The following is a 25113-nucleotide window of genomic DNA, read 5'->3' on the forward strand; positions in this document are numbered from 1 at the left end:
AAAATTCCAGTAAGTTACAATTGGGTGGGTTGGGTGTTCTTTCTGGTAGAAAGAAAATTCCATCCCATCTTTTCTGTTAAAACTTTCTTTGTATATAGGTAAGGGTTTATAGATCAATAATCTTCTTGATTTCACCATGAAATTACATTCTCTTTGCTTGAGTTTCTCTGAGTTATGCACTGGGTTTCTGTTTTGAATCTGTTTTTTTTTTTTTTTTCTGCTATGTTTTTCTTTTTCCTGCTTTTTTTCCCCCTAAAGTTTATTTGAGAAAATAAAGTGTGTGGGAGGGGCAGAGAGAGAGAAAGAGAGAGAGAGAATCCCAAGCAGGTTCCCAAGTGCAGAACCCAATGCAGGGCTTGAACTCACAAACAGTGAAGTCATGACCTGAGCCGAAATTAAGAGTCAGAAGCTTAACTGACTGGGCCACCCAGGCACCCCTCCTGCTATGGTTTTAATGTATGCTGAAGGCAAGTAAAATTATGAAAACTTTTAGACCTTAATTCTGTCAAGATGGTGATGTCAGAGAAATATAAACTAGATGGTAATGCAACACTTGAGCCTGGCTTTACAGGAGGTAACTTTTCCCCCCTTTCTTCCTTTTTGTGTAGCATTTGAACATATTATACAGGGATATAAGCAATGTAGTCCTAAAAACTCATCTGCTGATAGTTTATATGAAGGCTTTTGACTTGAAAACATCCATTATAGTACCACAAATATAAGCAAATTTTAACAAATATTAAAACTGCTATCTTAAACCATTTATACCAAGATCTTGCTCCCTCTAACTGGTAGTAGTTGTATAGACTCAAGCAAGGATCTTCAGGCCAGAAAAATTAAAGCAAGTATCTTTAGGGTTTTAACTCAATCCAGGGGCGCCTGGGTGGCTCAGTCGGTTAAGCGTCCGACTTCAGCCAGGTCACGATCTCGCGGTCCGTGAGTTCGAGCCCCGCGTCGGGCTCTGGGCTGATGGCTCAGAGCCTGGAGCCTGCTTCCGATTCTGTGTCTCCCTCTCTCTCTGTCCCTCCCCCATTCATGCTCTGTCTCTCTCGGTCTCAAAAATAAATAAATGTTAAAAAAAATTAAAAAAAACAACTCAATCCAAACAATATGTATTGAGTGCCTACAATGGTCAGCATCCTGCTGTGAAGGAGCTTAATAGGTGGTGGACAGATAGTTCATCCTGAAGCACTCTCTGATTCTATTTGCTTTATACCTAAACAATAATCCACAGCTATTCTAACTGTGGCTAGAAGTGAAGTTTCCTCCTCTATCTTCCATATGCTTTCTTCTGCAGTGAACCTGTAATTTTTGCCAAGTATTTTACTGTAACTAGAGGCAAAGTAAAGCAGGAGGTTGAATAATTCTGAAAAACTGTAAAATATGCTTGACAATTTTGGGGGAAATATTTGGGTAAATGTCTCATGTCCCCTTTTGTTTTACCAGTACAACAGTGTTAACAGTGAGATGGCAAATCCATGACAGACAAACCAACCCTAGACATTTAGACCGAATAACTGTGACCATACTGTGTTTAGGACATGTTCATTGTCATCTGCTCCTTCTTAATGGCAGACACTTATTGTTATTAGCAAATACTAGCAGTTATGTGCCAGATATATTAACACACTCAAGGTAAGACTATTTGCCCAAATCTGGGGAGGCAAAACGCTATATTAGAAACCTTTCATTGTTTAATGCCTCTACCTCAAATGTGCCTCCCTGTCTCCTTCTCTACAGATGTGTTAAAATTCTAGTGAAAGTTGTCTCTCTCCTCAGGCACAACCCAGTCCCTCTTATTCCAGACTTATTCATTTAACAATCTGAAATATAAATCTGAGGGGTTTCGTTTTTCAGGGACTTAAAGAAAGGCAAGCCATTGATGTAGCAATACATGAATCACCAATTCAGATCATGAGAAAAATGCCTCATCTTTGGTGTATTTAAATCAACGTATAGAAAACAAATCTTTAACAAACATTCGCAACCATATGCGATTTGACACAGTTGAATTCTTTTTAGTATTTTTAAAAGGTTTAACGCTTTTCTAAAGAAGATACTCCTGTGCTTTTTGTCTTTTCTCATGTTACTTCTCTCTCCCTCCAAATTTCCATGTGATAGCTGAAATTCCGTTTACTTTTTCAAGCCCATCTCAGATAACCCTTTCTTTAGGCAATTATTTCCTCTCTCAAACCAGTATAATTTTTTCTTCTGACCCCTCCATGGTACTTCCTAACTTTTGTTTGACCTCACTTTTTGCTTCACTTTCATTTTAGCGAACTAAAATTATATTAACCATTATTATTTTTTAAGGCCTTACGGCTTCAAGGAGTACATAAGGGTGAAAAACCACTCTTTAATATTTTTCACTGGTGCATCAGGAAAAACGCTTTTTGTTAATAGTGGAGGTGGAAGGGAAGGACACATTATGATGACCTGTGCTAGTTTCAATCCGAATGTATTTTATCTTTTAAACTAATCTGAGAATGAGGCGAACCTAACTTTCACATTGGAAAATTACGAGAGGAAAAAAACCCCTGAGATCTACAGGCAAAATTAACCCCGCCTCCACGCTGTTTGGAGCAGCTGTCTCAGGAATCCTCCCTTCCTTAGAATGTGGGAGAGGTTTGGTGGGGCGGCAGCTGCAAAGCAAGGAATCTTTCTCATTCCTCGTGGACACGTCCCCCTGCACCCCCTCCCCATCCCCTTCCAAGCGGTGGCAGCTGTTTGGGGCATCCCAGTGGAAATCTCTCCGCAACTCTTCGCGGAGCGCCGCGGGCAGGCAGCAGCTGAAGGCAGTCAGGGGTGGGGACTCTGCTCCCATTAGACAAGGACTGCAGCCTTGCTGGCTCCAGCGCTGCCACCTCTCTGGCTCGTAGCGGTCCCTCAGGTGTCTTTCTCCAAGTCCAAGAAGACACCTTGGCAACGTGGGGCGGGGTCTCTCCGCGCTAGGAGACCCTATGGTAACTTAACGACGGAAGCAGCTCAGAATCACCTTCTCAGCTCTTGTCAAAGCACCTTCTCAGGTTGGGAGTGGGAGGTGAGGGGTGATAGCGGGGAGGGGGTGTGTGGGAAGAGTCGGCTCCTGGAAGGAAACATCTCTCCTTGCCGGGCCGGGACACATTTCGTGTTGTCTGAGCAACGCGCCCGCTAGGGTGCCCACCCTCACACGTAGTCCTGTCAGCAAGCCCTCGCCCAGCACCCCCGCCCTCTCGCGGCCCCACGCTGCCGCACGGTTGCCTCCGCCTTCGCGCCCTCCCGCCCCACCGTCCCGCGCGCTCGCGCACGCGCACGCCGCGCCCGGCAGCCCTCGACGCTGTCATGGCGGCGAGAAGTAGTTTCAGTGGGTATAGGGACGTTCACGCGAGCCGTGGCGGGGCAAGCTGTGGCAGTAGCAACCTCACCACCAGCAGCAGCCTCAGCTGCGGCGTCCATATCGCCAGCAGGGGCTGTTTTTGCAAAGGCTGAGCGCAGGGGTCGGGCGGGCCAGGAAGCATGGAGTCCTGTGCAGCCGCGGGCTCCCGGGGAGCGGAATAGGGAAACTTGGAGGCTGCGACCAGGTGCACTGACCTCTCTCTTCTCCCTCCTTTCCCCGCCTTCGCCACCCGGCCTCCCCTCCCTTCTAGCCAGAATACACACCTCCCCTCCTCTCGCCGTCGAACCTCAGGTGCCTGAGTGCTCCACTCCTCCCCCTGGGCCGAGCGTTGAGAATAATCACCGCCCCTTTCCCCCGCCTTTTCCTGCCCTGGATCTCAGCCGCCACCTCCGTCTCGCGGCTCTCTGGCGGGGGGTGAGGACGAGTCCGGAGTATCTGGGTGAGGAGGAACTTTCTACTTCTGTGGTAGCTTGGGGACCCCCCCTCCTTTCCTCGGACCCTTCATTTTCCAGCGACAGTTTCTCTTTCCGTGCACCTGTGAGGAGAGGTAGCTCTGCGCCTGAACCTGCGAGAGTGTGGGGGAGGAGTGAACCTGTTCAGGGGCCTCTTGAACCCGCCTTCACTCAGAATCTGTATCTTCGAGCCAGGGGGGTAGCGGGTGTCGGGTAGTGGGGTCCCTTTAGTAACTTATTTCACAGGCAATAACTATTCTCCTCTCCACCCCCCCCCCCCAACCCAAAAACAAAACCTAGCGTATTTAACATTTATCTAATCTTCCAATAGGGTTTGGCGTTGTTGTCAGCCTCGGGGAGAGAGATTGGACAAATATTCTCCAAGAGGAGGAGGGTGACGCCAAGGACTTTACCCATCAACTGCTTTTGGGGTTTCTCCACAACTTGGAAGAGTGACCTTTTTCGTTTTGTGTTGCGTGTGTGGTGCTTATTGCTAGTGCAGCACTTGCTGTCCCATAGTGACTCCGAGTTGTCCTTTCTCGCGAACTAGCAATGGCTAGTGAAGACAATGTCCCTTCCCCGCCACCAACAGGTGATGACGGGGGAGGTGGAGGGAAAGAAGAAACCTCTGCTGAAGAGGGTGCATTGTCCCTGAAACCAGGGCTCCCCATCAGGGGCATCAGAATGAAATTTGCCGTGTTGACGGGGTTGGTTGAAGTTGGAGAAGTATCCAATAGGGATATTGTAGAAACTGTCTTTAACCTGGTAAGTAAATATTTATTTTATAAGCATATATTCTTTTCAGTGGGTTGGGGAACTAGACGTTAAAGCTGGAGCCATGTGCTTGCCTCATACAGATGATGGCTTTTTCCATGGATAGAAACAAAATCCTACTGACCTAAATGAAAGATTTTTTTGTATTTTTCAGTTTAAGGGGAGTTATGTAGATTTAGGTGCTCCAGGTTTTGTGAAAGTGAACAGATGACTATTGTGCTAAGGAAATAATTGTTGCTTGGAAGTATTTTGTGGGGGTTCCAGTGCAGGACTTTTATTATATAAACATTTTTTTTTTGTCTGCATTTCTCTTTAACATTTTAAATAAATTTTTGTGACTTTCTTTGGGTCTTGAGAAATGATGTAAGTGCCCTACATACTACTTACCCTTTTGAGTCTGCCGAGGTTATGTTTTGCTGTAAGTTTTGAACATGAAAGTTTTGTTCAGAGTTGGTGAAAGATTAATTTGCTGCAAAGTTAGTATTTTATATCTTGACCAATTTTATTTTTAGACATAGCTAACAAAAATTAAATTTTCGAATGTATTCACGGTTACATCTTGTGAAAATTGAATGGCAGTTTGAAAAAGGATTGTGGCTGATGCAGCATGATCTTTATTTCTTTTGTAAATGCATGTGTAGCAGCAAAGCATATTTGGTCATTGGAAGTTGCTGGTTCTAAGAACTATGAATGTTACTTTTGAAAGGTGTATATGCAATACTTTTTCTCTGTTCCATTCTTAGAAATGGTTATTTCTAATGGGGACTTTTAAAATTTCTTTACTCCAACTTCTGTTGCCCATCTACTTAAAGAATGAAAAGTAAATTTGGCCTTAACACTACTTCCACCTCTTCTACCTGTGTTAGAAGATAACAGATGGGAACAAATATGAATACAAAATAGCTGTAATAACCGTTTAGCGCCCTTCCCTTTTGCTTTTGTGTTTTCAAGGTTAGGCTTGTTTTATTCCAGGTCGGTTAATTATTTCCTTCACTAGACCTTTACCAATAGTCTGGTCACTTGCAGTACAACTTCTAGAATGAGAAAGGAACTAGATGAAATCACTTACTTTTGGAGTATAAAAACTTTGAACACTAGGGTATTTCTTTACCTGTTGTGTTGGAAGCTTACATATAAATACACATGTACACATTTTTTTAAGTTTATTTATTTTTGAGAGAGCACAATCAGGGAAGAGAGGGAGAGACACAGAATCCAAAGCAAGCTCCAGACTGACCTATCAGCACATAGCCCAACGTGGGGCTTGAACCCATGAACTGTGAGATGAGCCAAAGTCACATGCCTAACCAACTGACTGGAACCAGCCACATTAAAAAAAAAAAAAACTAAATATTATGGAAATGTTCAAATATACAAATAGGATAGTTGTTCTGGTATTCCTTATGCAGCTTCAACAATTATCAAAACTTTGGGGATCTTGTGTTTATGGTCTTTAAAAGTTTGTAAGTCTTAAGGAGATATATGGTAAATTGATTTATTCCTTTGCCTCAAAGTAAACTTGAAACTTTTTTTTTTTTTTAAAGTTCAGTTATTTTTTGAGAGAGAGCGCATGTGCACTGGAGGAGAGGCGGGGTAGAGAGAGTGGGGGACAGAGGATCTGAAGTGGCTTTGCACCGACAGAGATCCTAATGGCGGGGCTCCAACCCACAAACCGTGAGATCATGACCTGAGCCGAAGTCGGACACTTAACTGACTGAGCCACCCAGGCGCTTCTCAAAAACCTTTTTTAAAGATTTTTTTTGTTGTTGTTAAAAAATTTTTTTTAGTGTGTAGTTACATTTGAGAGATAGAGACAGCGTGCAAACAGACGAGGAGCAGAGAGAGACCCAGACAGAATGTGAAGCAGACTCCAGGCTCTGAGCTTTTAGTAGAGAGCTGGACACGGGGCTGGAACTCATGAGCTGTGAGATCATGACCTGAGCTGAAGTCGATGCTTAACTGACTGAGCCACTCAGGCGCTCCAAGATTTTATTTTTTTTCTAAACCTCGTGTACCTAGGATGATAAACAGAAATCTGTGGTAGTGATAGAGCCCATAATTAGTTGTTTGTGTATGAAAAACAACATTCCTCTGACAGAAGGAGGATTCAGACTTCTTTGTTCTTTATTTTTTAAAAAAAAATTTTAATGTTTATTTATTTTTGAGAGAGAGAGAGAGACAGAGTGTGAGTGGGGGAGAGGCAGAGACAGGGAGACACGGAATCTGACGCAGGCTCCAGGCCCTGAGCTGTCAGCACAGAGCCCCATGTGGGGCTTGAACTCACTAACTCTGAGATCATGACCTGAGCCAAAGTCAGCCGCTTAACCATCTGAGCCACCAAGGTGACCCGAACTCCTTTGTTGTTTTGAATGCCCTGTGTGGAGGTGGATAACCTACCATAAGTCACCTGCATTTTATTAAGGAATATCCAAATTCTGTAGTGATGGTTTGCTTATATGCTGCCTAAAATTGTGGGTCTGGTAGAGATTTTAAGATTATTGGTTAAATCACGCACAGCTACTTGTTTGCAGAGTAATAGGTGTCTGGTAAAAAGAGAGGGAAAATCTGTTGAGTTATACCTCCTCTCCACTGTCATTCTCTTCTCCTGTAGAGCAGAGGATTAGATTAGTTCCTTCCTTTTCCATTCTCCCTTACAATACTTTTCATGTTTCTTCATGGATATGTAGGTTGTTTGCCAGGCTTTAGAAAATCTTGAGAACTGACACTTTAGGTATCTGGTAAGCTAGTCCATCTCAATGTCATTAATACTATAGCACCTAAATATTTCTTGATAGTTATCAGCCTTAATCTTAATTTTGCTCAGAGAAGGAAATTACATTAAAAGTTGTGATTTTACAAGTTATGCTGTTTACTGTGTGCCAGGCAGTGGGCCAAGTGCTTTACATAAGTTTTTAAATATTTCTTTGAACAACTATTTAATATAGATCTCATTTTATGGATGAGATCGAGACTGAAATGTTAAATAGATTGCCTACAATTTGTGTGTAATGGCAACCTTTCCAGGAATACATCTGTCTCTTGAGTTAATGTAGAATTGTTTGCTTCTCTGAGCAGGTAGGTATAGCTGAGGCATAACTTCCCCCAGTATAAGGACACAAAAATCATTGGTCCTGCTAAATAAATATTAATGATGAAATCTCCATTAGTAGAATTCATTTATTCCTCTTTAACTTTCAAATAGCTTTCATATAACTGCATTAAATAGTAAAAAAAAAAAAATTGCTTAAAAGCAAAAACATTTTTCTGGTCATTCAGTTTTTTTACTTGGCATGTGGATGGGGAAAGTCTATCATTAACTTTTTTTATAGTCACTATGTTGGGTTAAGATTTATAAAATTGTGAAAAGAATACAGACAGAAGAATATATAATATGTATAAGTAATGAAATATTATAATGATATAAGCTCTGTGAGCCATCTATGTACCTTAACCGGTATAGGGGCACTTGGGTGGCTCAGTCAGTTAAGTGGCCCACTCTTGATTTTGGCTCAGGTCATGATCTCTGGGTCATGAGATCAAGCCCCAAGCCCCTCGTCAGTGTGTCAGGCTCTGCACTGAGTGTGGATCCTGCTTGGGATTCTTTCTCCCTTTCTCTCTGCACCTCCCCCTCTTGTGCACGTGTATGCTGTCACTCTCTCAAAATAAATAAACTAAAAAAAAAAACCAGTTTATTTATTTAAAAAAAAATTTTTTTTTACGTTTATTTATTTTTGAGACAGAGAGAGACAGAGCATGAACGGGGGAGGGTCAGAGAGAGGGAGACACAGAATCTGAAACAGGCTCCAGGCTCTGAGCCATCAGCACAGAGCCTTATGTGGGGCTTGAACCCATGAACTGCGAGATCATGACCTGAGCCGAAGTCGGCCGCTTAACCGACTGAGCCACCCAGGCGCCCCAAAAAAACCAGTTTACTAACAGTGTCACTGAATCCTTATGTGTGTACCTCCTTTAACCTATCTTCACTGGATTTTTCATTAGTAAGTTTAAACTTATTTATAGCTGTGATAACTTTTTCCTATTTTTCCAGGCATTTTGTTAAAATAGATTATGTACTTTTGATTCTTTTTTACTGATTATATGTTAAGCTACTTTAAACTATAATAATTGTGCTGTTAAAATTAAACAACTTCCCCAGGCATCTGGGTGGCTCAGTCGGTTGAGTGTCCAACTTCGGCTCAGGTCATGATCTTGCAGTCTGTGAGTTCGAGCCCCGTGTCCAGCTCTGTGCTGACAGCTCAGAGCTGGGGCCTGCTTTGGATTCTGTGTCTCCCTCTCTCACTGCTCCTCCCCTGCTCATGCTCTCTCTCTCTCTGTCAAAAATAAAAATAAACATTAAAAAAATTAAAAAAAAATTAACTTCCCTTCCCCTAGAGTTGTCCAAATTAGTGGTAGAGCCATACATCCAGAGGTCTTTACAAAGTACTGCTTCCTAACTTTGCTAATGTAGCTTGAGCTTACTCTCCTGTAAATTCCTTTGAAATTTACCACTGTTCTTGTAATTTCTTTTGCAAATCTGTTTTATAGGTAAGTTTTGATTAATAGTACACTTGTGTATTCAGGTATTTCAAACTTCTAGTCAACTTTTACATTTTTCTTGTTGCAACTTAAAACCATTTCATTTTGTTTTCATCTGTGTGCTAAAAAAAAAAATTGTCAGACGTTTGGACCCAGAGTAATTAATGTATTGGCATGTTTCCAGGAACTTGCTGCTGAGTTTAAGGCTTCCATCGGGTATTTAAAGGTATTCAGTTCAAGAATAGTGTTTCCCATGAGCTGGTGACAAATATATGTTTTCATGAAATTTGTTTAAAAAGTATATGATTTTAATTAAAATGTTAAAGTTTAAAAGGTAGAATACATTTTTCATGACTCATTACATGTCATTTGATATAGGTCCTGCTAAATATTAATGGTGCAAACTTTTAATGCCTATAGGAGCTGAGCACCTCGCACAGAGGCTCCATTACTATTGACTTGTGTTTAGAGAGTGTTCTTGTAGACTTAAAGGGGCAGCTTCTGTTCTACTTGGTTGTTATACTGCAGTAACATGGGCCCAATGGTGTCATACCTTTTAATTTTTCAGGAAGAATTGGAAATCTAGATTTTAAAAAAACCACATTTTAAAATTTGCAGTTAAAAGATTACAAACTGCTGTGTGAGACATATAAAATTGTAGGTATTTTTCAAGCCTTTATATGAACCTTTATTAGAAAGATACTCATGTAATGTACTTGTTAATGTGCCCTCCATCATGTTATGAGTGATAGAAAACTTGAACCTGTTTGAAACACGATAAAAAGGATTTGTAAGGCTCATTTATCTCCAAGTCCAAAGGTAGGGCAAGATTATAGTAACACAGTAATATTAAATACCAGTTTCTTTCCGTTTCTTTTCTGCTTTCTTCAGTCTGTTGTTATTCCTCCCATGGTTGTAGGATGGCTGCCAGTGATGGTTGGGCCATACGTATTTTGTTCACATCTCTTAGGAGAGAGCCTCACTGTCCTGACATTCCAAACAAGAGTCCTGACTGGACTACTGAACCAGTGACTGTCATTGAAATGGCTGATTGGCTTAAGCAAACCAGGACCAAGTACTGTACCTAAGGATGGGGTTAATTTTCTCTGAAGTACATGGGCTGTATGGGGAGATGTGGATACACAAAAATCCGGGTAAGAAATTGAAAGGATAATTGGATAGTGATAGGCAGCCAATGATGTTCACTACTGTTTTCAAATGCATAATGGTAGTAATATAAAGATATTTGTGAAAGGAGAAAAAAAATCATTCATTAACCCAACACCCTGTTGTGATCTTGAGCAAGTTTTTTTAACTTCTTTGTGCCATAGTTTTTCCTCTGTAGAATGGGGAAACTACACTGTAGCAAGGATTAAATGAATAAAAACTTATAAATCACTTAAAATAATGTGTGGCACATTGAGTACTGTTATAAGTATTTGCTATTATTTTAATATTTGTAATTTTATTATTATTATTTTTAAAAAAAAATTTTTTTTTTTCAACGTTTATTTATTTTTGGGACAGAGAGAGACAGAGCATGAACGGGGGAGGGGCAGAGAGAGAGGGAGACACAGAATCGGAAACAGGCTCCAGGCTCTGAGCCATCAGCCCAGAGCCCGACGCGGGGCTCGAACTCACGGACCGCGAGATCGTGACCTGGCTGAAGTCGGACGCTTAACCGACTGCGCCACCCAGGCGCCCCAATATTTGTAATTTTAGATAAGTTATCATACTCCAATCTTGTAAGTTTTTTTTTTTTTTTTTTTGTATGTAGCTATTACTAGCCTTATCGGCTCTGAAATATGCTATGTAGTTCTTTTGGAATTTATTTAATAGTCATTGTAATATTTTAGAGATGACTCGTTTTTAAACACCTTTATTGAGGTGTAATTTATATACCATAAAATTCACTTAATATAAGTATATAATTTAGTGATTTTCATTAAGTTTACAGAGCTGTGCAGGCATTACCACAGTCTAATTTTAGAACATTTACATCCTGTGTTCAAGATGTTTCGTAGTTCTGGCTCTTGCATTTAGGCCTGTGATCCATTTTGAGTTGATTTTTGTGTGATGTGAGAAAATGATAAGATAGGGGTTAAATTCATCTTTTTTTTCCTTTTTTCTTTTAAATATAATTTATCGTCATACTGGTTTACATACAACACCCAGTGCTCATCCCAACAAGTGCTCTCCTCAATGCCCATCACCCATTCTAAATTTATCATTTTGTATGTGGATTTCACTGCTCTTTGTTGAAATGGGTATTCTTTCCCATTGAATTATACCTTTACATCTTTGTCAAAAATCAGTTGACTGTAAGTGTTAAGGATTTATCTGGACTTTTTTTTCTTTGATCTGTATGTCTATTCTTCACCACGGCCACACTGTCTTGATTACTGAGGCTTTGTAATAAGTTTTGAAATAGGGATATATGTCCTCTTACTTTGTTCTTTTTTTTCAAGATTTTTTGGGCTATTTTAGATTCTTTGCATTTCTGTGTTAATTGTAGGATCAGCTTGTCACTTTTTGTGAAAAAGCAAGCTGGGATTTTGATGGGGAGGTGTTGAAGCTGTAGATAACTTTAGGGAATATTGAGTTTTCCATTGCATGCATTTGGACTGTCTTTCCATTTGTTTAGGTCTTCCTTAATTTCTTTAATCAATGTTTTGTAGTTTTCAGTATAAGAGGAAATGATGAAAAAAAATTTTTTTTTTTTTTTTTTTTTGCTATTGAAATGCTTCCTTAGGCAGCTTTGTGTATTGAAATTTCCAGAAGTGGAATAAATGGCTCAAAGTATATGAACATTTATGTAGATCATGAGTAGATATTGTTATTGTTTATTGATGTTGATAAATAAAAGAAATGTGGATGAATTGATGAATTTTAAAAACTTTGTAGTTTCTTGGTGGTAATAGAATTCATCATTTAGGCCCCTTGTTTCCATTTAAGTTGGTTCATTTTAAACTGAGAAAACATTTAGGAAACTGAAAAATAAGAATTTTTTTTTTTGTTTGTGAATTAAAAGAGAAAGAAAGGGTTTTCTTTCTCATCCTGACCTAGCTAAACTAATCTAGTATATTTTTTATATTGTAAAGTATCTTTTCACACACATGTTCTTTAAAATATTTTTAATAGTTTTTGTGTATCTGAAAGAAAAAAGTCCAGAATTGATTTCTATTTTATAATGCTTACTTAGATAATAAATTGTTTCATTTATCCTTTTACGTCTAGAACTTTTTACAGTGCTTGGTACTTCAAAGGTGTTTATTATATTAAATGGAAATGTCCTAATCTTATCATTTGCTAAATTACAATCATTAGTTAGCCTAGGTTTTTTTTTTTTTTTTTTTCAACGTTTTTATTTTATTTTTGGGACAGAGAGAGACAGAGCATGAACGGGGGAGGGGCAGAGAGAGAGGGAGACACAGAATCGGAAACAGGCTCCAGGCTCCGAGCCATCAGCCCAGAGCCTGATGCGGGGCTCGAACTCACGGACCGCGAGATCGTGACCTGGCTGAAGTCGGACGCTTAACCGACTGCGCCACCCAGGCGCCCCTTTTTTTTTTTTTTTTTTAAAGACACTTTTATTCAGCATCATGATCAGACTGTTACATTTAACAATCAACAGCATGAGTGCAAAAAAAAAAAAAATCTACATTAAAACCCTTTGTTGGAATGCTTTACACTTTCCACAGAACAGAAACTAAAATAACCTGTTATACAGTTAGTCACAAATACAGTCCTTGGGTTTTTTGCCCATACACATGAGTATTGTCTAAAACATGTCTTCTTTGTAGCAGTTAGGCCCTGCCACCATTGTGCTTGGCTGAGTTCACAAATCTGTTGTAACCTGTAGCTACCCTGTCACTTCTCTGGCTCTCCTCTCCTGCTAAGCTTTGTTTCCTGATAGTAATTAAAACCTTCTGCCACTGCCATAGCTACTGCTGCTCCTGGAACCGCCATAACCACCTTGGTTTCATGGTTTGGCAAAGTATTGGCCTTCACCACCATAGGGGTGAAGCTTCTGCCCCCCAAATTTCCTCCTTTCATGGGTCCCAAATTTGAAGATTGATTTTTGTAACTGCCAAAATCATTATAGTTTCCACCACCTCCGAAGTTGCTTCCATCATTACCAAATCTGTTATAGCCATCCCTGATGCCACCATATCCACCACTACCTCGACTGCCACCAAAGCTGTCTTGCCCACTGAAGTTTCCTCCACGACCAAAGTTGTCATTCCCACCAAAACCACTTCCATGACCACCACCAAAGTTTCCAGAACTGCTCCTACCTCTTTGGCTGGATGAAGCACTAGCCATCTTTTGCTTAGAGCTCTCCTTACTTCACAGTTGTGGCCATTCACAGTATGGTATTTCTGAATGACAATCTTGTCTAGAGTCACGGTCATCAAAGGTTACAAAAACAAAGCCTCTTTTTGTCACTGCCTTGGTCATTCATGATATCAATCACTTCCATTTTCCCATACTGTTCAAAATAATCTCTTAGATGATGTTCTTCAGTGTCTTTAATGCCACCAACAAAAACCTTTTTCACAGTTAAGTGGGGACCAGGTCTTTGAGAATCTTCTCTCAAGATAGCCCTCTTTGGTTCCAAAACTCTTCCATCCATCCTGTGTGGCCTTGCATTCATGGCTGCATCCACCTCTTCCACAGTGGCATATGTGAGAAACTCGAAGCTTCTGGAGTGCTTGGTGTTTGGATCTCATTACCACACAGTCCGTGAGTGTTCCCCATTGCTCAGAATGGCTAAACAGACTCACATTGTCTGTTTTCAAAGCTCAAAACTCTGATGAAAAGCTTCCGCACCTGTTCAGAATCTTTGGGAGACTCTGACTTAGACATGATGGCAGTGGGAGGTGAGATTTAACGATGCTTCCTTGAGGTGTCCATGGGCAGAAAAGTTAGCCTAGTTTTATTCATTTCTGCAGAAGATAATGTTGTTAAGACCTTAATGCCATATTTCTTTTACTATTTTCTGACATTTCTTATGAAGATTCTTATCAGGTGGCTTGTGTTTTTCATTATACAGTTTTGAATTACCTTAATACTGTTTTATCCCAAAGGAGCAATTTTGTTAACTTATTTTCAGAATAGTCTCTTACAACCTGCTCTTAAAGTAGTTTTTTTTTTTCTTCTCTGATATTATTTCATGGAATGGGATATATACTCAGAAACCAACTTGTATATAGTGAGTCTTTCTAGTGAGTCTTTGGCTTAAAAGCTGTTGGGATGGTATACAAAGTAAAACAAAAACAAAAGCTGTTGAGAGTACATGAATTCTTTCTAATTTGCTAAACTAATATCATAAAACACTCCCAGTTTTAGATTTTTAACATTTTTTGTGTGTTTTTGGTATCTTTTCTGATTCTTCAAAGATTTAATTGGATTTGTCCAAGAGTAATATATGTGCCTGAAATGTGCTATGTGAAATACCAAATTTCTTGATGCTGGAGATTGTGGAGGACTGCATATTGGAGATTTTATAGAGCAGAGTCCTACTTTGGGTAGGAAGTTGGATATCAAATGACTTCTAAGGTTATGTAACTATCTGATGGTCATGCTCTAAGTTTTGTTATTTCTTCCTTTCTTTTTTTTTAATGTTTATTTTTGAGCGAGAGAGACAAGACAGAGCATAAGCAGCAGGGGAGAGAGAGAGGGAGACACAGAATCTGAAGCAGGCTCCAGGCTCTGAGGTGTCAGCCCAGAGTCAGACACGGGTCTTGAGCTCCCGAGCCATGAGATCATTCATGGTCTGAGTTGAAGTTGGATGCTTAACTCACTGAGCCCCCCAGGTACCCCAATTTCTGTTATTTCTGTTGCACCTGGGTGTTTACATTTATTTCCCAGACATTAAAAAAAAATTTTTTTTTTTAACGTTTATTTATTTTTGAGACAGAGAGAGATAGAGCATGATCGGGGGATGGTCAGAGAGAGAGGGTGACACAGAATCTGAAACAGGCTCCAGGTTCTGAGCTGTCAGCACAGAGCCTGACGCGGGGCTTGAACCCACGAACTGCGAGATTGTGACCTGAGCTGAAGTCGGATGCTTAGCCGACTGAGCCACCCAGGCACCCCATTCCCAGACATTTTTTGACCAGACTTATCTCATCAATCTTTTAGTGATTTATGTTCTATAAAAACTGCAGTTTTAGAAATGAAGGGCTGGGTTTTTTTTAGTATATATCCTTAGAGAAAGATGAAGAACTGATGAGGTCTCAATTACGTTTTGTTAGAAATAAATCTCTTTCTTGGGAACTGAAAGAGATCTTGCCTAACAAGATCTTTGTTAATGAATAATAACTTGATTGGTGTGGTATTTTTATTTATAAGCTATAGTAAATCTTTTAAACTATGGGAATTTTAAATGGGACTCAATGAAGTGTTTGAATTTTGTTGTTTCTAGTGAAAATATGTTTCTCATAAAGTAATACAAATATATTATCTTAAATCCTATGTATAGCATCTAGTTGAATCCAGTTTTTATGATCTTGGGGCTTCAATATCTTGACAAAAAATTGTTATTATATCTCAGAGCTTATAACTGTATATGTATATAAAAACATTTTAACACAAAGCCTTTAAAAAAAGTGTTGATTTTGTTAATACATGAAATTAAGAAAAAATAGTCTTGATAGTAATATGATAATAAGTTTCAAATGAGTGTCAACAAATCTTTTCTAAAAACAAAGTAGGAACTGATATAAAGAGGCTCACTGGTATCTAAAATGGAGAAAATATTATTAAAGAAAATTATATAAAGGTATTGTAAAATGATTATTAACATTATTACCAACTCATTTTTTTTTTTTTTAAATTAGTTTTTATTTGAGAGACTGTGTGTGTGTGCGCACATACGTGAGTGCAAGGGAGGGGCAGAGGGAGAGGGAGAGAGCACAGAGCCTGACGTGGGGCTTGATCCCAGGACTCTGGGATGATGACCTTAGCTGAGATCAAGAGTCAGCTGACTGAGCCACCCAGGTACCCCTCACCAACTCGTTTTCCTAGATCAAATTGCTGTGAAATTAATAGACATCCAGCAGACACAAAATCCAAAGCATTTCAGAATAATTTTCTGTACTGTAGTTGTCATTGGATGGGTAAGGCAGTGCCCATGGCCAAAAGCGTGAGTGGGTGATTTTGTTAGTTTACTAAATCATTTGGTAGATTATGGTTCTTTATTTTCTAAGGTTTTTTGGGGGTTAAGTTTTTATTTTCTTTAATGGTAAGTTGATTTATGACCCTTGAGGTAGGGGACACATATATTGATAACTGGTATGCTTTTGAGTTAAAATTAATTTGTTACTTTGAGGTGCTTTGGTGGCTTAGCACAGAGCCTACTTAAGATTTTCTCTCTCTCTCCCCCCCCCCACTCTCCCCTGTTCATGCTCTCTCACTCTCTCTCTAAAATAAAAAAAATATTTTGAGTTATAATAGATAATAGCAATATCTAATATTTATTAAGTATGCCAGGTCCTGTTTGATGTATGTATTGATCCAAGTTAATTCTTAGAGTTCTCACAGATAGGTGTTAGGTGTTTCTGCCAAAATGTCTTGTGTTCTGCAAAAGTGTACTAAAAATAACAGGATTTATGGGGAAAGTTAGGATTGGGGTGGGCCATTCAAAACCTGTGGGACCTTGTAACTGGAATACTAACAAAATCAATAATAATCCTGATGAAAATACTAGCAAGGTTAAATCTCTACTGATATTTTCATGTTAGCATCACATTCACTTTGTGGAACTAACTAACCCTAGAGTTTATGCTTCCTTCTTTGAGATGTAGGCTTGGTTTCTTTAGCTTCTGATAGACAACATTTTTATCAGTACTAAATGTTTGATCCAATGTGTAGCTTTCCTTATTAATTCATTGTTTTAGTACAGAAGGAAATGTCTTTGTACTTTCTTCATTTGTACTTACAGATTGTCAGATACTTAATGTCGTGGAAAAAGCATACTAATTCTTGGAATCATTAAGCCAGGCACTATTTGCGTTAAAGGAAAGCAGTTCTGCAAATTTTTAGGTTTTTCATAAGATCTTCGTATATTGCCAAGGATTTTTTTTATTCTGTTGGAAACAATTACATATGAACCAGCATCACTTACACACTATTTCTATATTATTCTACTCTTTAACAATTCTGTAGGAGGTAATTCAAGGCAAAGATATAAGTTATAGTAGAACAGATTGTACTGTTATAATATTCACTTTATAAATGATGAAACTGAGATACAGAAGACAAGTAGCTTGCTTAAGTCACTGAGCAGTTTATATTGTTGAGATTGAAGCTCAGGGAATCCATAACCTGAGCTGTTAACCACTAAACTGTATATGGTTTATAATTACAAAAAACCTGAAATGTGAAAAAGTGGTTTGAGGCATCTTTCAGTCTTGTAATTGAATAGTAACTTGGAAAGTATCTAGATTGTTTACAACTTGCCTAATAGTCAAGATCTGCGTTATGGAAGGTAGGCCCCCCCCACCCCCCCCAATAACCTAAAATACATATGAGGAAGAGAAAGGTTTTAATGAATGTAATTTTTATTTTTTATTTTTTGAATGTGATTTTTAAATTGGATGGAAGTAATCACATAATCTTTATACAAGATATTGTAGTTTGCTTCTTTACTTTCATGGTTAATATTTAGTTGGCTTAGCTTCCAGGATTGAAATGAACTTGTTTATTGATTGTATAAGAAACTGAATTTTTAAAAAATTTTCATTAAAAATTTTTTATTTATTTTTGAAGTAAACTTACCTCCAATGTGGGGCTTGAACTCATGACCTTGAAGTCAAGAGTCACATGCTCTATCAACCAAGCCAGCTAGGTGCCCCAGGAAAGTGTGGGGTTTTAATAATCTTTTTTTGTGACTTTATACTGATCTCAGTGAGCACATTAATAGGAAAAGATGATGCTTTTGTTAATCAGTTGCAGAAGTTAATACCATTTGTTGTCTTTAGTTGTTTGTCAGGATGTAGTCATAGTTTCATTTGTTCAGATGACCTTTCCTTGGAGTTGATTTGTTTCCATGATAGATTTTCCAAATAAAGTACCATATACTCAAATTTATGGGACAAGATTATTTTTTCTTCCAAAAAATTAGGGTGTATATTTTAACTGGGGTTTAGCATTTAACTTTTCAAATAATATGTTTATTTAAGAAGTCAAAGATCAACTGTAAATAAGATTGTATTTTATTTTTTAAAGTTTTTTTTTGAGGGGGAGGGGCAGAGAGAGAGAGAGAGAGAGAGAATCCCAAACAGGCTCTGTGTTTTGTGATGATCCTGTGGGGCTCAGTCTCACAACCGTGAGATCATGACCTGAGCCAAAATCAAGAGTTGGACTCTTAACCAGCCAAGCCACCCAGGTGTGCCCTGTCTATGAATAAGATTTTAGAGTGGAACATTTTACATGTTGCTATATTGACGACTCCTTTTATGCTTTAATAACATGACATTATTCCCTTTTATTAAACATGTATTTATTTTCATTGGGATCAATCCATTTACTCGTTCAATGAATATTTGTGGAGCAGAAATGGTGTGCTATTACATGGTGCTGGCAATAAAACAGTGAGCAAGAGAGGTATGGACTTTGCCTTCATGGAGTTTAAAGTGTCAGTTCTTTAGCCTCTAGGTACTCCCATTTTTTCACTATACTTCTGTCCTTCAGTTTATTAAATTTATTTTCTGATACTTGTATACTCCACTCTTGTTCCTTTTGATCTCTAAGAAAATGTAAAGTTTATCATCTTTGTGACATTTATATGTTGACTACATTGATTATATTATTAGAGATGATGATGTCTCTCATACATCTTTTACTTGGAATTCTTTATCTTCTTCCCTCTTACCCAGCTAAAGCATCTAGGACAATCTAATGGCAATATATATATGAAATACAATGTGGTACTTAGTTTCTGGCTGTATTACCAACCTGTCTGGAATGAGGTGGTGGAGGGATGCATGTGGATGAATTTTTAATGTCCTTTATTACTTTGCCACTACATTTCTTTTTTTTTTTTTTAATTTTTTTAATGTTTATTTCTGAGACAGAGAGAGAGCATGAGTGGGGGAGGGGCAGAGAGAGAGGGAGACACAGAATCAGAAGCGGCTCCAGGCTCTGAGCTGTCAGCACAGAGCCCGACGTGGGGCTTGAACTCACAAACTGTGAGATCATGACCTGAGCCGAAGTCGGTCGCTCAACTGACCGAGCCACCCAGGTGCCCCTGCCAGTACATTTCTATTTAGACTTTTTTTGATAGAACTCAGTTTGGAGGAACCTGGTGGTTCAGTTGGAAGAGCATGTGACTCTTGTTAAGAAAAAAATGTTTTTTTATGTTTTTTTATTTTTGAGAGAGAGAGAGCATGAGTGGGGAAGGGTTAGAGAGAGAGAGAGACACATAATCTGAAGCAGACTTCAGGCTCTGAGCTGTCAGCATAGAGCCTGACATGGGGCTCGACCCCACAGACTGCGAGATCATGACCTGAGCTGAAGTTGGACACTTAACCCACTGAGCCACCCAGGCACCCGGAATAACATGTGACTCTTGATCTTGGGGTTGTAGGTTTGAGCTCAGTGTTGTATGTAGAGATTATTTAAAAATTCTTAAACTCGTAAATTTGAACTTTTTTGTGATATTTAGCAGTATACTGATGGTGATTTGGTCTTTTATTTGATAATTCGGGTCATTAATTTGAATATTGGTGTTGGAATATCATTTGGAATACTGAATATTTCTGTACTCCTTTCTCTCTTCTACATCTTCAGTATACTACGCTAGTTGAGATACTCAATTATTTTCCTGTATAGTTGGAATAACTTACTTGCTGGTATTCCTGCTTCTCTAGTCTCTTTCAAATACCTTCCACAACTTCTGGAATATTTTATGTACAGTTAAAATATGACCATTTGATTTTCCTTTCAAAATCTTTCTACAGTTTTTCATTGTTTTCTGGGTAAAGGCCAAGTTACTTAATATGACAGATAAGTAATCTGGATCTTGGCTTATTTCTTACCATTCCCTTCCTCAAATTTGTTTGTATAGTATTGAACTTTGATGCTCTTAAGTTTCTGCTCCCACGTGACAAGTCCCTTCCATTTGTATTTCATTGATCAAGGGAAATCATATGGCCGTGCTTGTGTTATCATCTCATTCTTTAGTTTCACAGGATAAGTGCATATAATCAATCCCCTTGCAGGCAGAGGCACTGAATACTGGAGAACAAGAAGATTATATTTCTTCACAGTTCTTAGACTTACTGATATTTACTAAATGGTTGGCTCACATGTATGTCTTGTATATCATTCTATTTTTTGTTTCTGTTTCTGAAGTGTATCCTTCAGTAGTTCTTTCATTGAGGGTTTTTGAGTGGCAAACTCTGTTTTTGTTTAGAAATTTCCTCATATTGACCTTTCTCTTGAATGTAGTTTAGCTGGATGCAGGTTTCTAGTTGACAATAATTTTCTCTTAATATTTTGAAGATACTCTTCTGTTCTTATTGTTGAAGTTATTACTGTTAATAGTTGTAATTGCTTAACTTTATGGGTAATCTGTTTCTATGGTTGCTTTTAAGATTCTTTCTTTGACTTTGGGGTTTTGTAGTTTCACCATAACCTATGTATGGGTGGTTGTACTCCTAAATTTGAGGATTCGTGTTTTTTCTAGAGAATTTTCATGAATAATGGCTTTTCTTCATTTTATCTATTTGTATTTTGGAACTCTTAATACATGACATGTTGGTTTTTTTCCCATTCTATCCTTCATGTCTCTTAATGTTTCATATTTTCAATCTCACTTGTGAGTCATATCTTTTTTAAATGTATATTTATTTATTCTTGAAAGACAGCAAGCAAGCAGGGGAGGCGCAGAGAGAGGGGGAGACAGAATCCTAAGCAGGCTCTGCGCTGTCAGCACAGAGCCCAATGTAGAGCTCAGACTCATGCACTGGGAGATCATGACCTGAGCCAAAATCAAGAGTGGTTTTTTTTTTTTTTTTTTTTTTTTTTAAGAGTTTCATGCTTAACTGACTGAGCCACCCAGGTGCCCCTAAATTTTTTTATTTTTTTTTTAATCAGCATTGGGTTTCCAGTTCATGACAATAGTGTAAATTTGAACTCCCAAACCTATGAAGATCATCCCAGAATTTATTTTCCCAGAGAAAACTTTTTTTCTCTTTCTTTTTTTAAGATAGTAGCCCAGCCAAAGACTGGCTATTTGTAATTTCCTTTTGCCAGTTGGTGAGTTTTTTGGAGGGGAGGAGGAAGGGAGATCTACTTTTTGAGCTTTAAGAGTACCATATGTATATGGAGATTTAATTTCTATTTCCCCACCTTGAGTGGGCACAGTACTTTATTTTGTGTTTCTACATAGGCATTAAAATGCTAGTCCCTAGGTCACTAGCCTTCCTTCCTGCGCCCCTTTAGCAGTTGTAATAACAGTTCAAATTCTTACTGTTTTTCTGTTTCTTCATTTTAGGCTCTTAGAGATTGCCTTTTTTTCTTGAAAGCTTAGGTCTACATTGAAAAGTAGTTTTTGTTATATTTACCTAATATTTGTAGATGTTTGTAAAGTTGTTTTTTTTTTTTTTTTTTTTTTTTTTTAGGCCATCTTAGTCCTGTCTTGCTGGCACTATATTATACAACTATAACATAGAACAAAATAATGCGTATATAATAGCCAGTGAAGAAAATATAGGACCAATTTATAGTATATTAGGTCAGGTTATTTCCCACCTAGAAATACTGAGGTAATTACAGGTAATAGAATTCTGTAGATCAATGAAGACGTTGTAGGGAAAGAAAATTTGTCATTTTTCTTTCTTTCTTTATTTATTTAAAAAAATTTTTTTTTTTTTTTAACGTTTATTTATTTTTGAGACAGAGAGAGGCAGAGCATGAACGGGGGAGGGTCAGAGAGAGAGGGAGACACAGAATCGGAGGCAGGCTCCAGGTTCTGGGCCATCATCAGCCCAGAGCCCGACGCGGGGCTCGAACTCACGGACTGTGAGATCGTGACCTGAGCTGAGGTTGGACGCTTAACCGACTGAGCCACCCAGGCGCCCCTCTTTTTTTTTTAAACCCTTGTATTTATATATACAGATAGATGAGCAATTTTCATCTTAGAAACAACCCTGTATTACCAAAGGAAAATAAATAAAAGTTCTTGGGAAATTGTATGTGTGGAGGTTGTGTTTTAAATTTTGGTAATTAAAGGAGTTTTCTGAGCTTTTAGAATTGTAGAATGTTATAAAATGGTAAAAGAAACCTTATTTTTTTTCTTCTGATCCCTACCCATGCAAAAGAAACAACTTAGAAAAAATATATTATTCTTCGAGTCTTAATTCTTTATAAGTTCCTGGTAATTTCGATGGAATGGTAATAAGCTGCATCGAAATCTCATTTGTATTAATAGGGAGCTTTATAGTTTTATTATTTTTAACATGTTCATCTGCCCAAGGATGAACTCTTAAAACAAAATAGTTGTGAGTCAAATGATGACCATTTGTTAATCTCTTAGATACTACAGTTAAATTGACAAGATGGCTTTTGACATAAAAATTTCAGGAGCCTTGTTTCAGAACAGTAGAGATTGTTGTGTTGACTAATTTCTGTTAAGTGAGATATTTAAGAAATAGTTTAGCTAAGTTCTAAATTCAGCATAGTAGATTGTCTAAATATTTTTCTAGTTTATATTGTTGGATATGATTTTATATTCTGTGGGTTAAGTGCATGAACAGTTACATCAAATTATTCACGTGGTGCTTCAGGAGGAAAGACTGAAATTAATGCTTTGTCCTGTGATCCAGTTGTAATAAAGCTGAACTTGAACGTAAATTAGGGTGTGTGACTGAGTGTTGATTACGTATAGGCAACGTAAGTGTTTTATAAGGATTATCTCATTTAATTCACAAAATAGCTCCTTGAGGTAGTACTTTATTAAAAATTTTTTTTTTGAGAGAGAGAGAGAGAGCGCGCACACAAGTGGGGGGAGGGGCAGAGAGAGAGTGAGAGAGAGATTCATAATCAGGCCCCAGCAAGGAGCCCAACATGGGGCTCTGACGGCTGTGAGATTATGACCTGAGCCAAAATCAAGACTAGGATGCTTAACCAACTGAGCTTCCCAGGTGCTCCTTAAACTTGTTTTTTAACAAGAAAACAAGACTGGAGAGGTTAGGTTGCTAGGTTGCCTTTATTTCTTAACAGTTATTTTATAAAGTAGTTAAAATATATAACTTATAATAAAACCCAGTTTTAGTTAGAGAAGGAATACAAGTAAGCTAATTAGTAGATAGGAAAATGGAAGCCAGATGCCTCCCCCTGAGATTATCAAACACAACTGTATTTCCTTTTTTCATTCTTCATTTCAATGGTATCACTTTGCCTTTATCAGAAACTTGATATTTTAAAAATGTTTATTTACTTTTGAGAGAGAGAGAGCATGTGTGTGTACGTGGAAAGGGCAGAGAGAGAGAGAGAGAGAAAATCCCAAGCAGGCTCTGCTCTGTCAGCCCAGAGCCTGACTTGGGACTTGATCCCATGAACCGTGAGATCATGACCTGAGCTGAAATCAACAGTCGATGGTCAACTGACTGAGCCACCCAGGTGCCCTGACCAGAAACTTGATTTGACTTATCTTTTTCCTTATTCCCACAACCAGTCCATCACTAAATAGTTTCCTTAATTCTGACCCCAGGTATCTCTTGCTAAGATTATTTTTAACACCTTTCCTCTGCCATACCATTCCACAGCGTGGTTTATAAGGCTCTACTCTTATACTTTGTTTCCTCTGTCATCATGACCACTCTATATACTATACTCAAGCCCATACTGACTTTTTCTTACACCTTTCTTAGGTCCTGTCTCTATAACTTCTGTGCTTTTCTATCAGCTGTTCTCTCTGCTTGGATGCTTTTCTTCCTTCTTTGTCCATTATAGTTATACTCACACTTTAAGACATAGTTTAGATACTGTGTTCTCTAAGAACCCTTTGCTCCACTGCAGAATTTTACTCTTCCTCCATCCCACTACAGAACTTTGTTTATAACTTATTATAGCATTTACCTCGTTCTTTTATGTGTTTATATATTACCCCAGACTATGAGCTTAAAGGCAGAGACTATATTTATGCCATCTTTTTTTTTTAATGAGGCTTAATTAGGTATAATTTCCATAGGATAAAATTCATCCCTTTTAGGTGTACAGTTTGATGTATATAGTATCCATCATCACGTTTGGGATGTAGGATATTTCTGTGACTTCCAGAGAGTTTCCTTGTGCCTCTTTGTAGTCAGTCTTCTCGCTCATTCTCAACCTTTGGCAGCCAGTGATCTAATTTCTGTTCCTATCATTTTGTCTTTTTCTGAATGTCAAATAAAAATGGAATCATACAGTAGGTATCTTTTTGTGACCAACTTCTTATACTTAGCATACTGAATTTAGATTGCTTCTAGTTCTTGCATATATTAACAGTTTCTTTTTATTGCTGCATTGTATTCTATTGTATGGATGTACCACAGTTCATTCAGTCACCAGGTGGTTTCCATTAGCCATTATGGGATAGAGCTGCTCCAGAACATTTCCATACAAGTCCTTGTGTGGGCATGTTTTAATTTTTCCTAGGTAATACCTATGAGGCTTTTTTTTTAAAGTTTATTTTTGAGAGAGACAGAGCGTGCGCAAGTGAGCTGGGGAGGGGCTGTGAGAGAGGGGGACAGAGGATCGGAAGCAAGTTCTGTGCTGACAGCACAGAGCCTGATGCAGGGCTTGATCTCAGGAACCACAAGGTCATGACCTGAGCCGAAGTCAGATCCTTAACTGACTGAGCCACCCAGGCACCCCACCAAGAGCCTTTATTTGTTTGTTTGTTTATTTATTTATTTATAAATGTTTTTTTTTTTATTTTTGAGAGAAAGCACATGAGTAGAGAGAGAGAGGGAGACAGAGGAT

At 38.4% G+C, this 25113-nt stretch overlaps 1 protein-coding gene and 1 pseudogene across 5 annotated transcripts in view; one reads left to right on the forward strand and one right to left on the reverse strand.

Annotated features, from left to right (window-relative positions):
- Positions 1-3296: 3296 nt before the first annotated feature.
- The window catches only part of LRBA (LPS responsive beige-like anchor protein), a 789117-nt gene continuing 767300 nt past the window's right edge, over positions 3297-25113 (forward strand). For 4 of the 5 annotated variants that reach the window (XM_030312933.2, XM_030312936.2, XM_030312937.2 and 1 more), the window contains exons 1-2: positions 3297-3815; positions 4160-4593. In XM_030312933.2, coding sequence (XP_030168793.1) covers positions 4381-4593 — 213 coding nt within the window. In that variant the 5' untranslated portion in view covers positions 3297-3815; positions 4160-4380. The remainder of the gene's footprint in view (positions 3816-4159; positions 4594-25113) is intronic. The other variant, XM_030312934.1, reaches the window with a different exon arrangement.
- On the reverse strand, positions 13018-14007 carry LOC115512173 (annotated as a pseudogene).

The sequence above is a fragment of the Lynx canadensis genome, chromosome B1 (genome assembly GCF_007474595.2).
Source record: "Lynx canadensis isolate LIC74 chromosome B1, mLynCan4.pri.v2, whole genome shotgun sequence".
NCBI lineage: Eukaryota > Metazoa > Chordata > Mammalia > Carnivora > Felidae > Lynx > Lynx canadensis.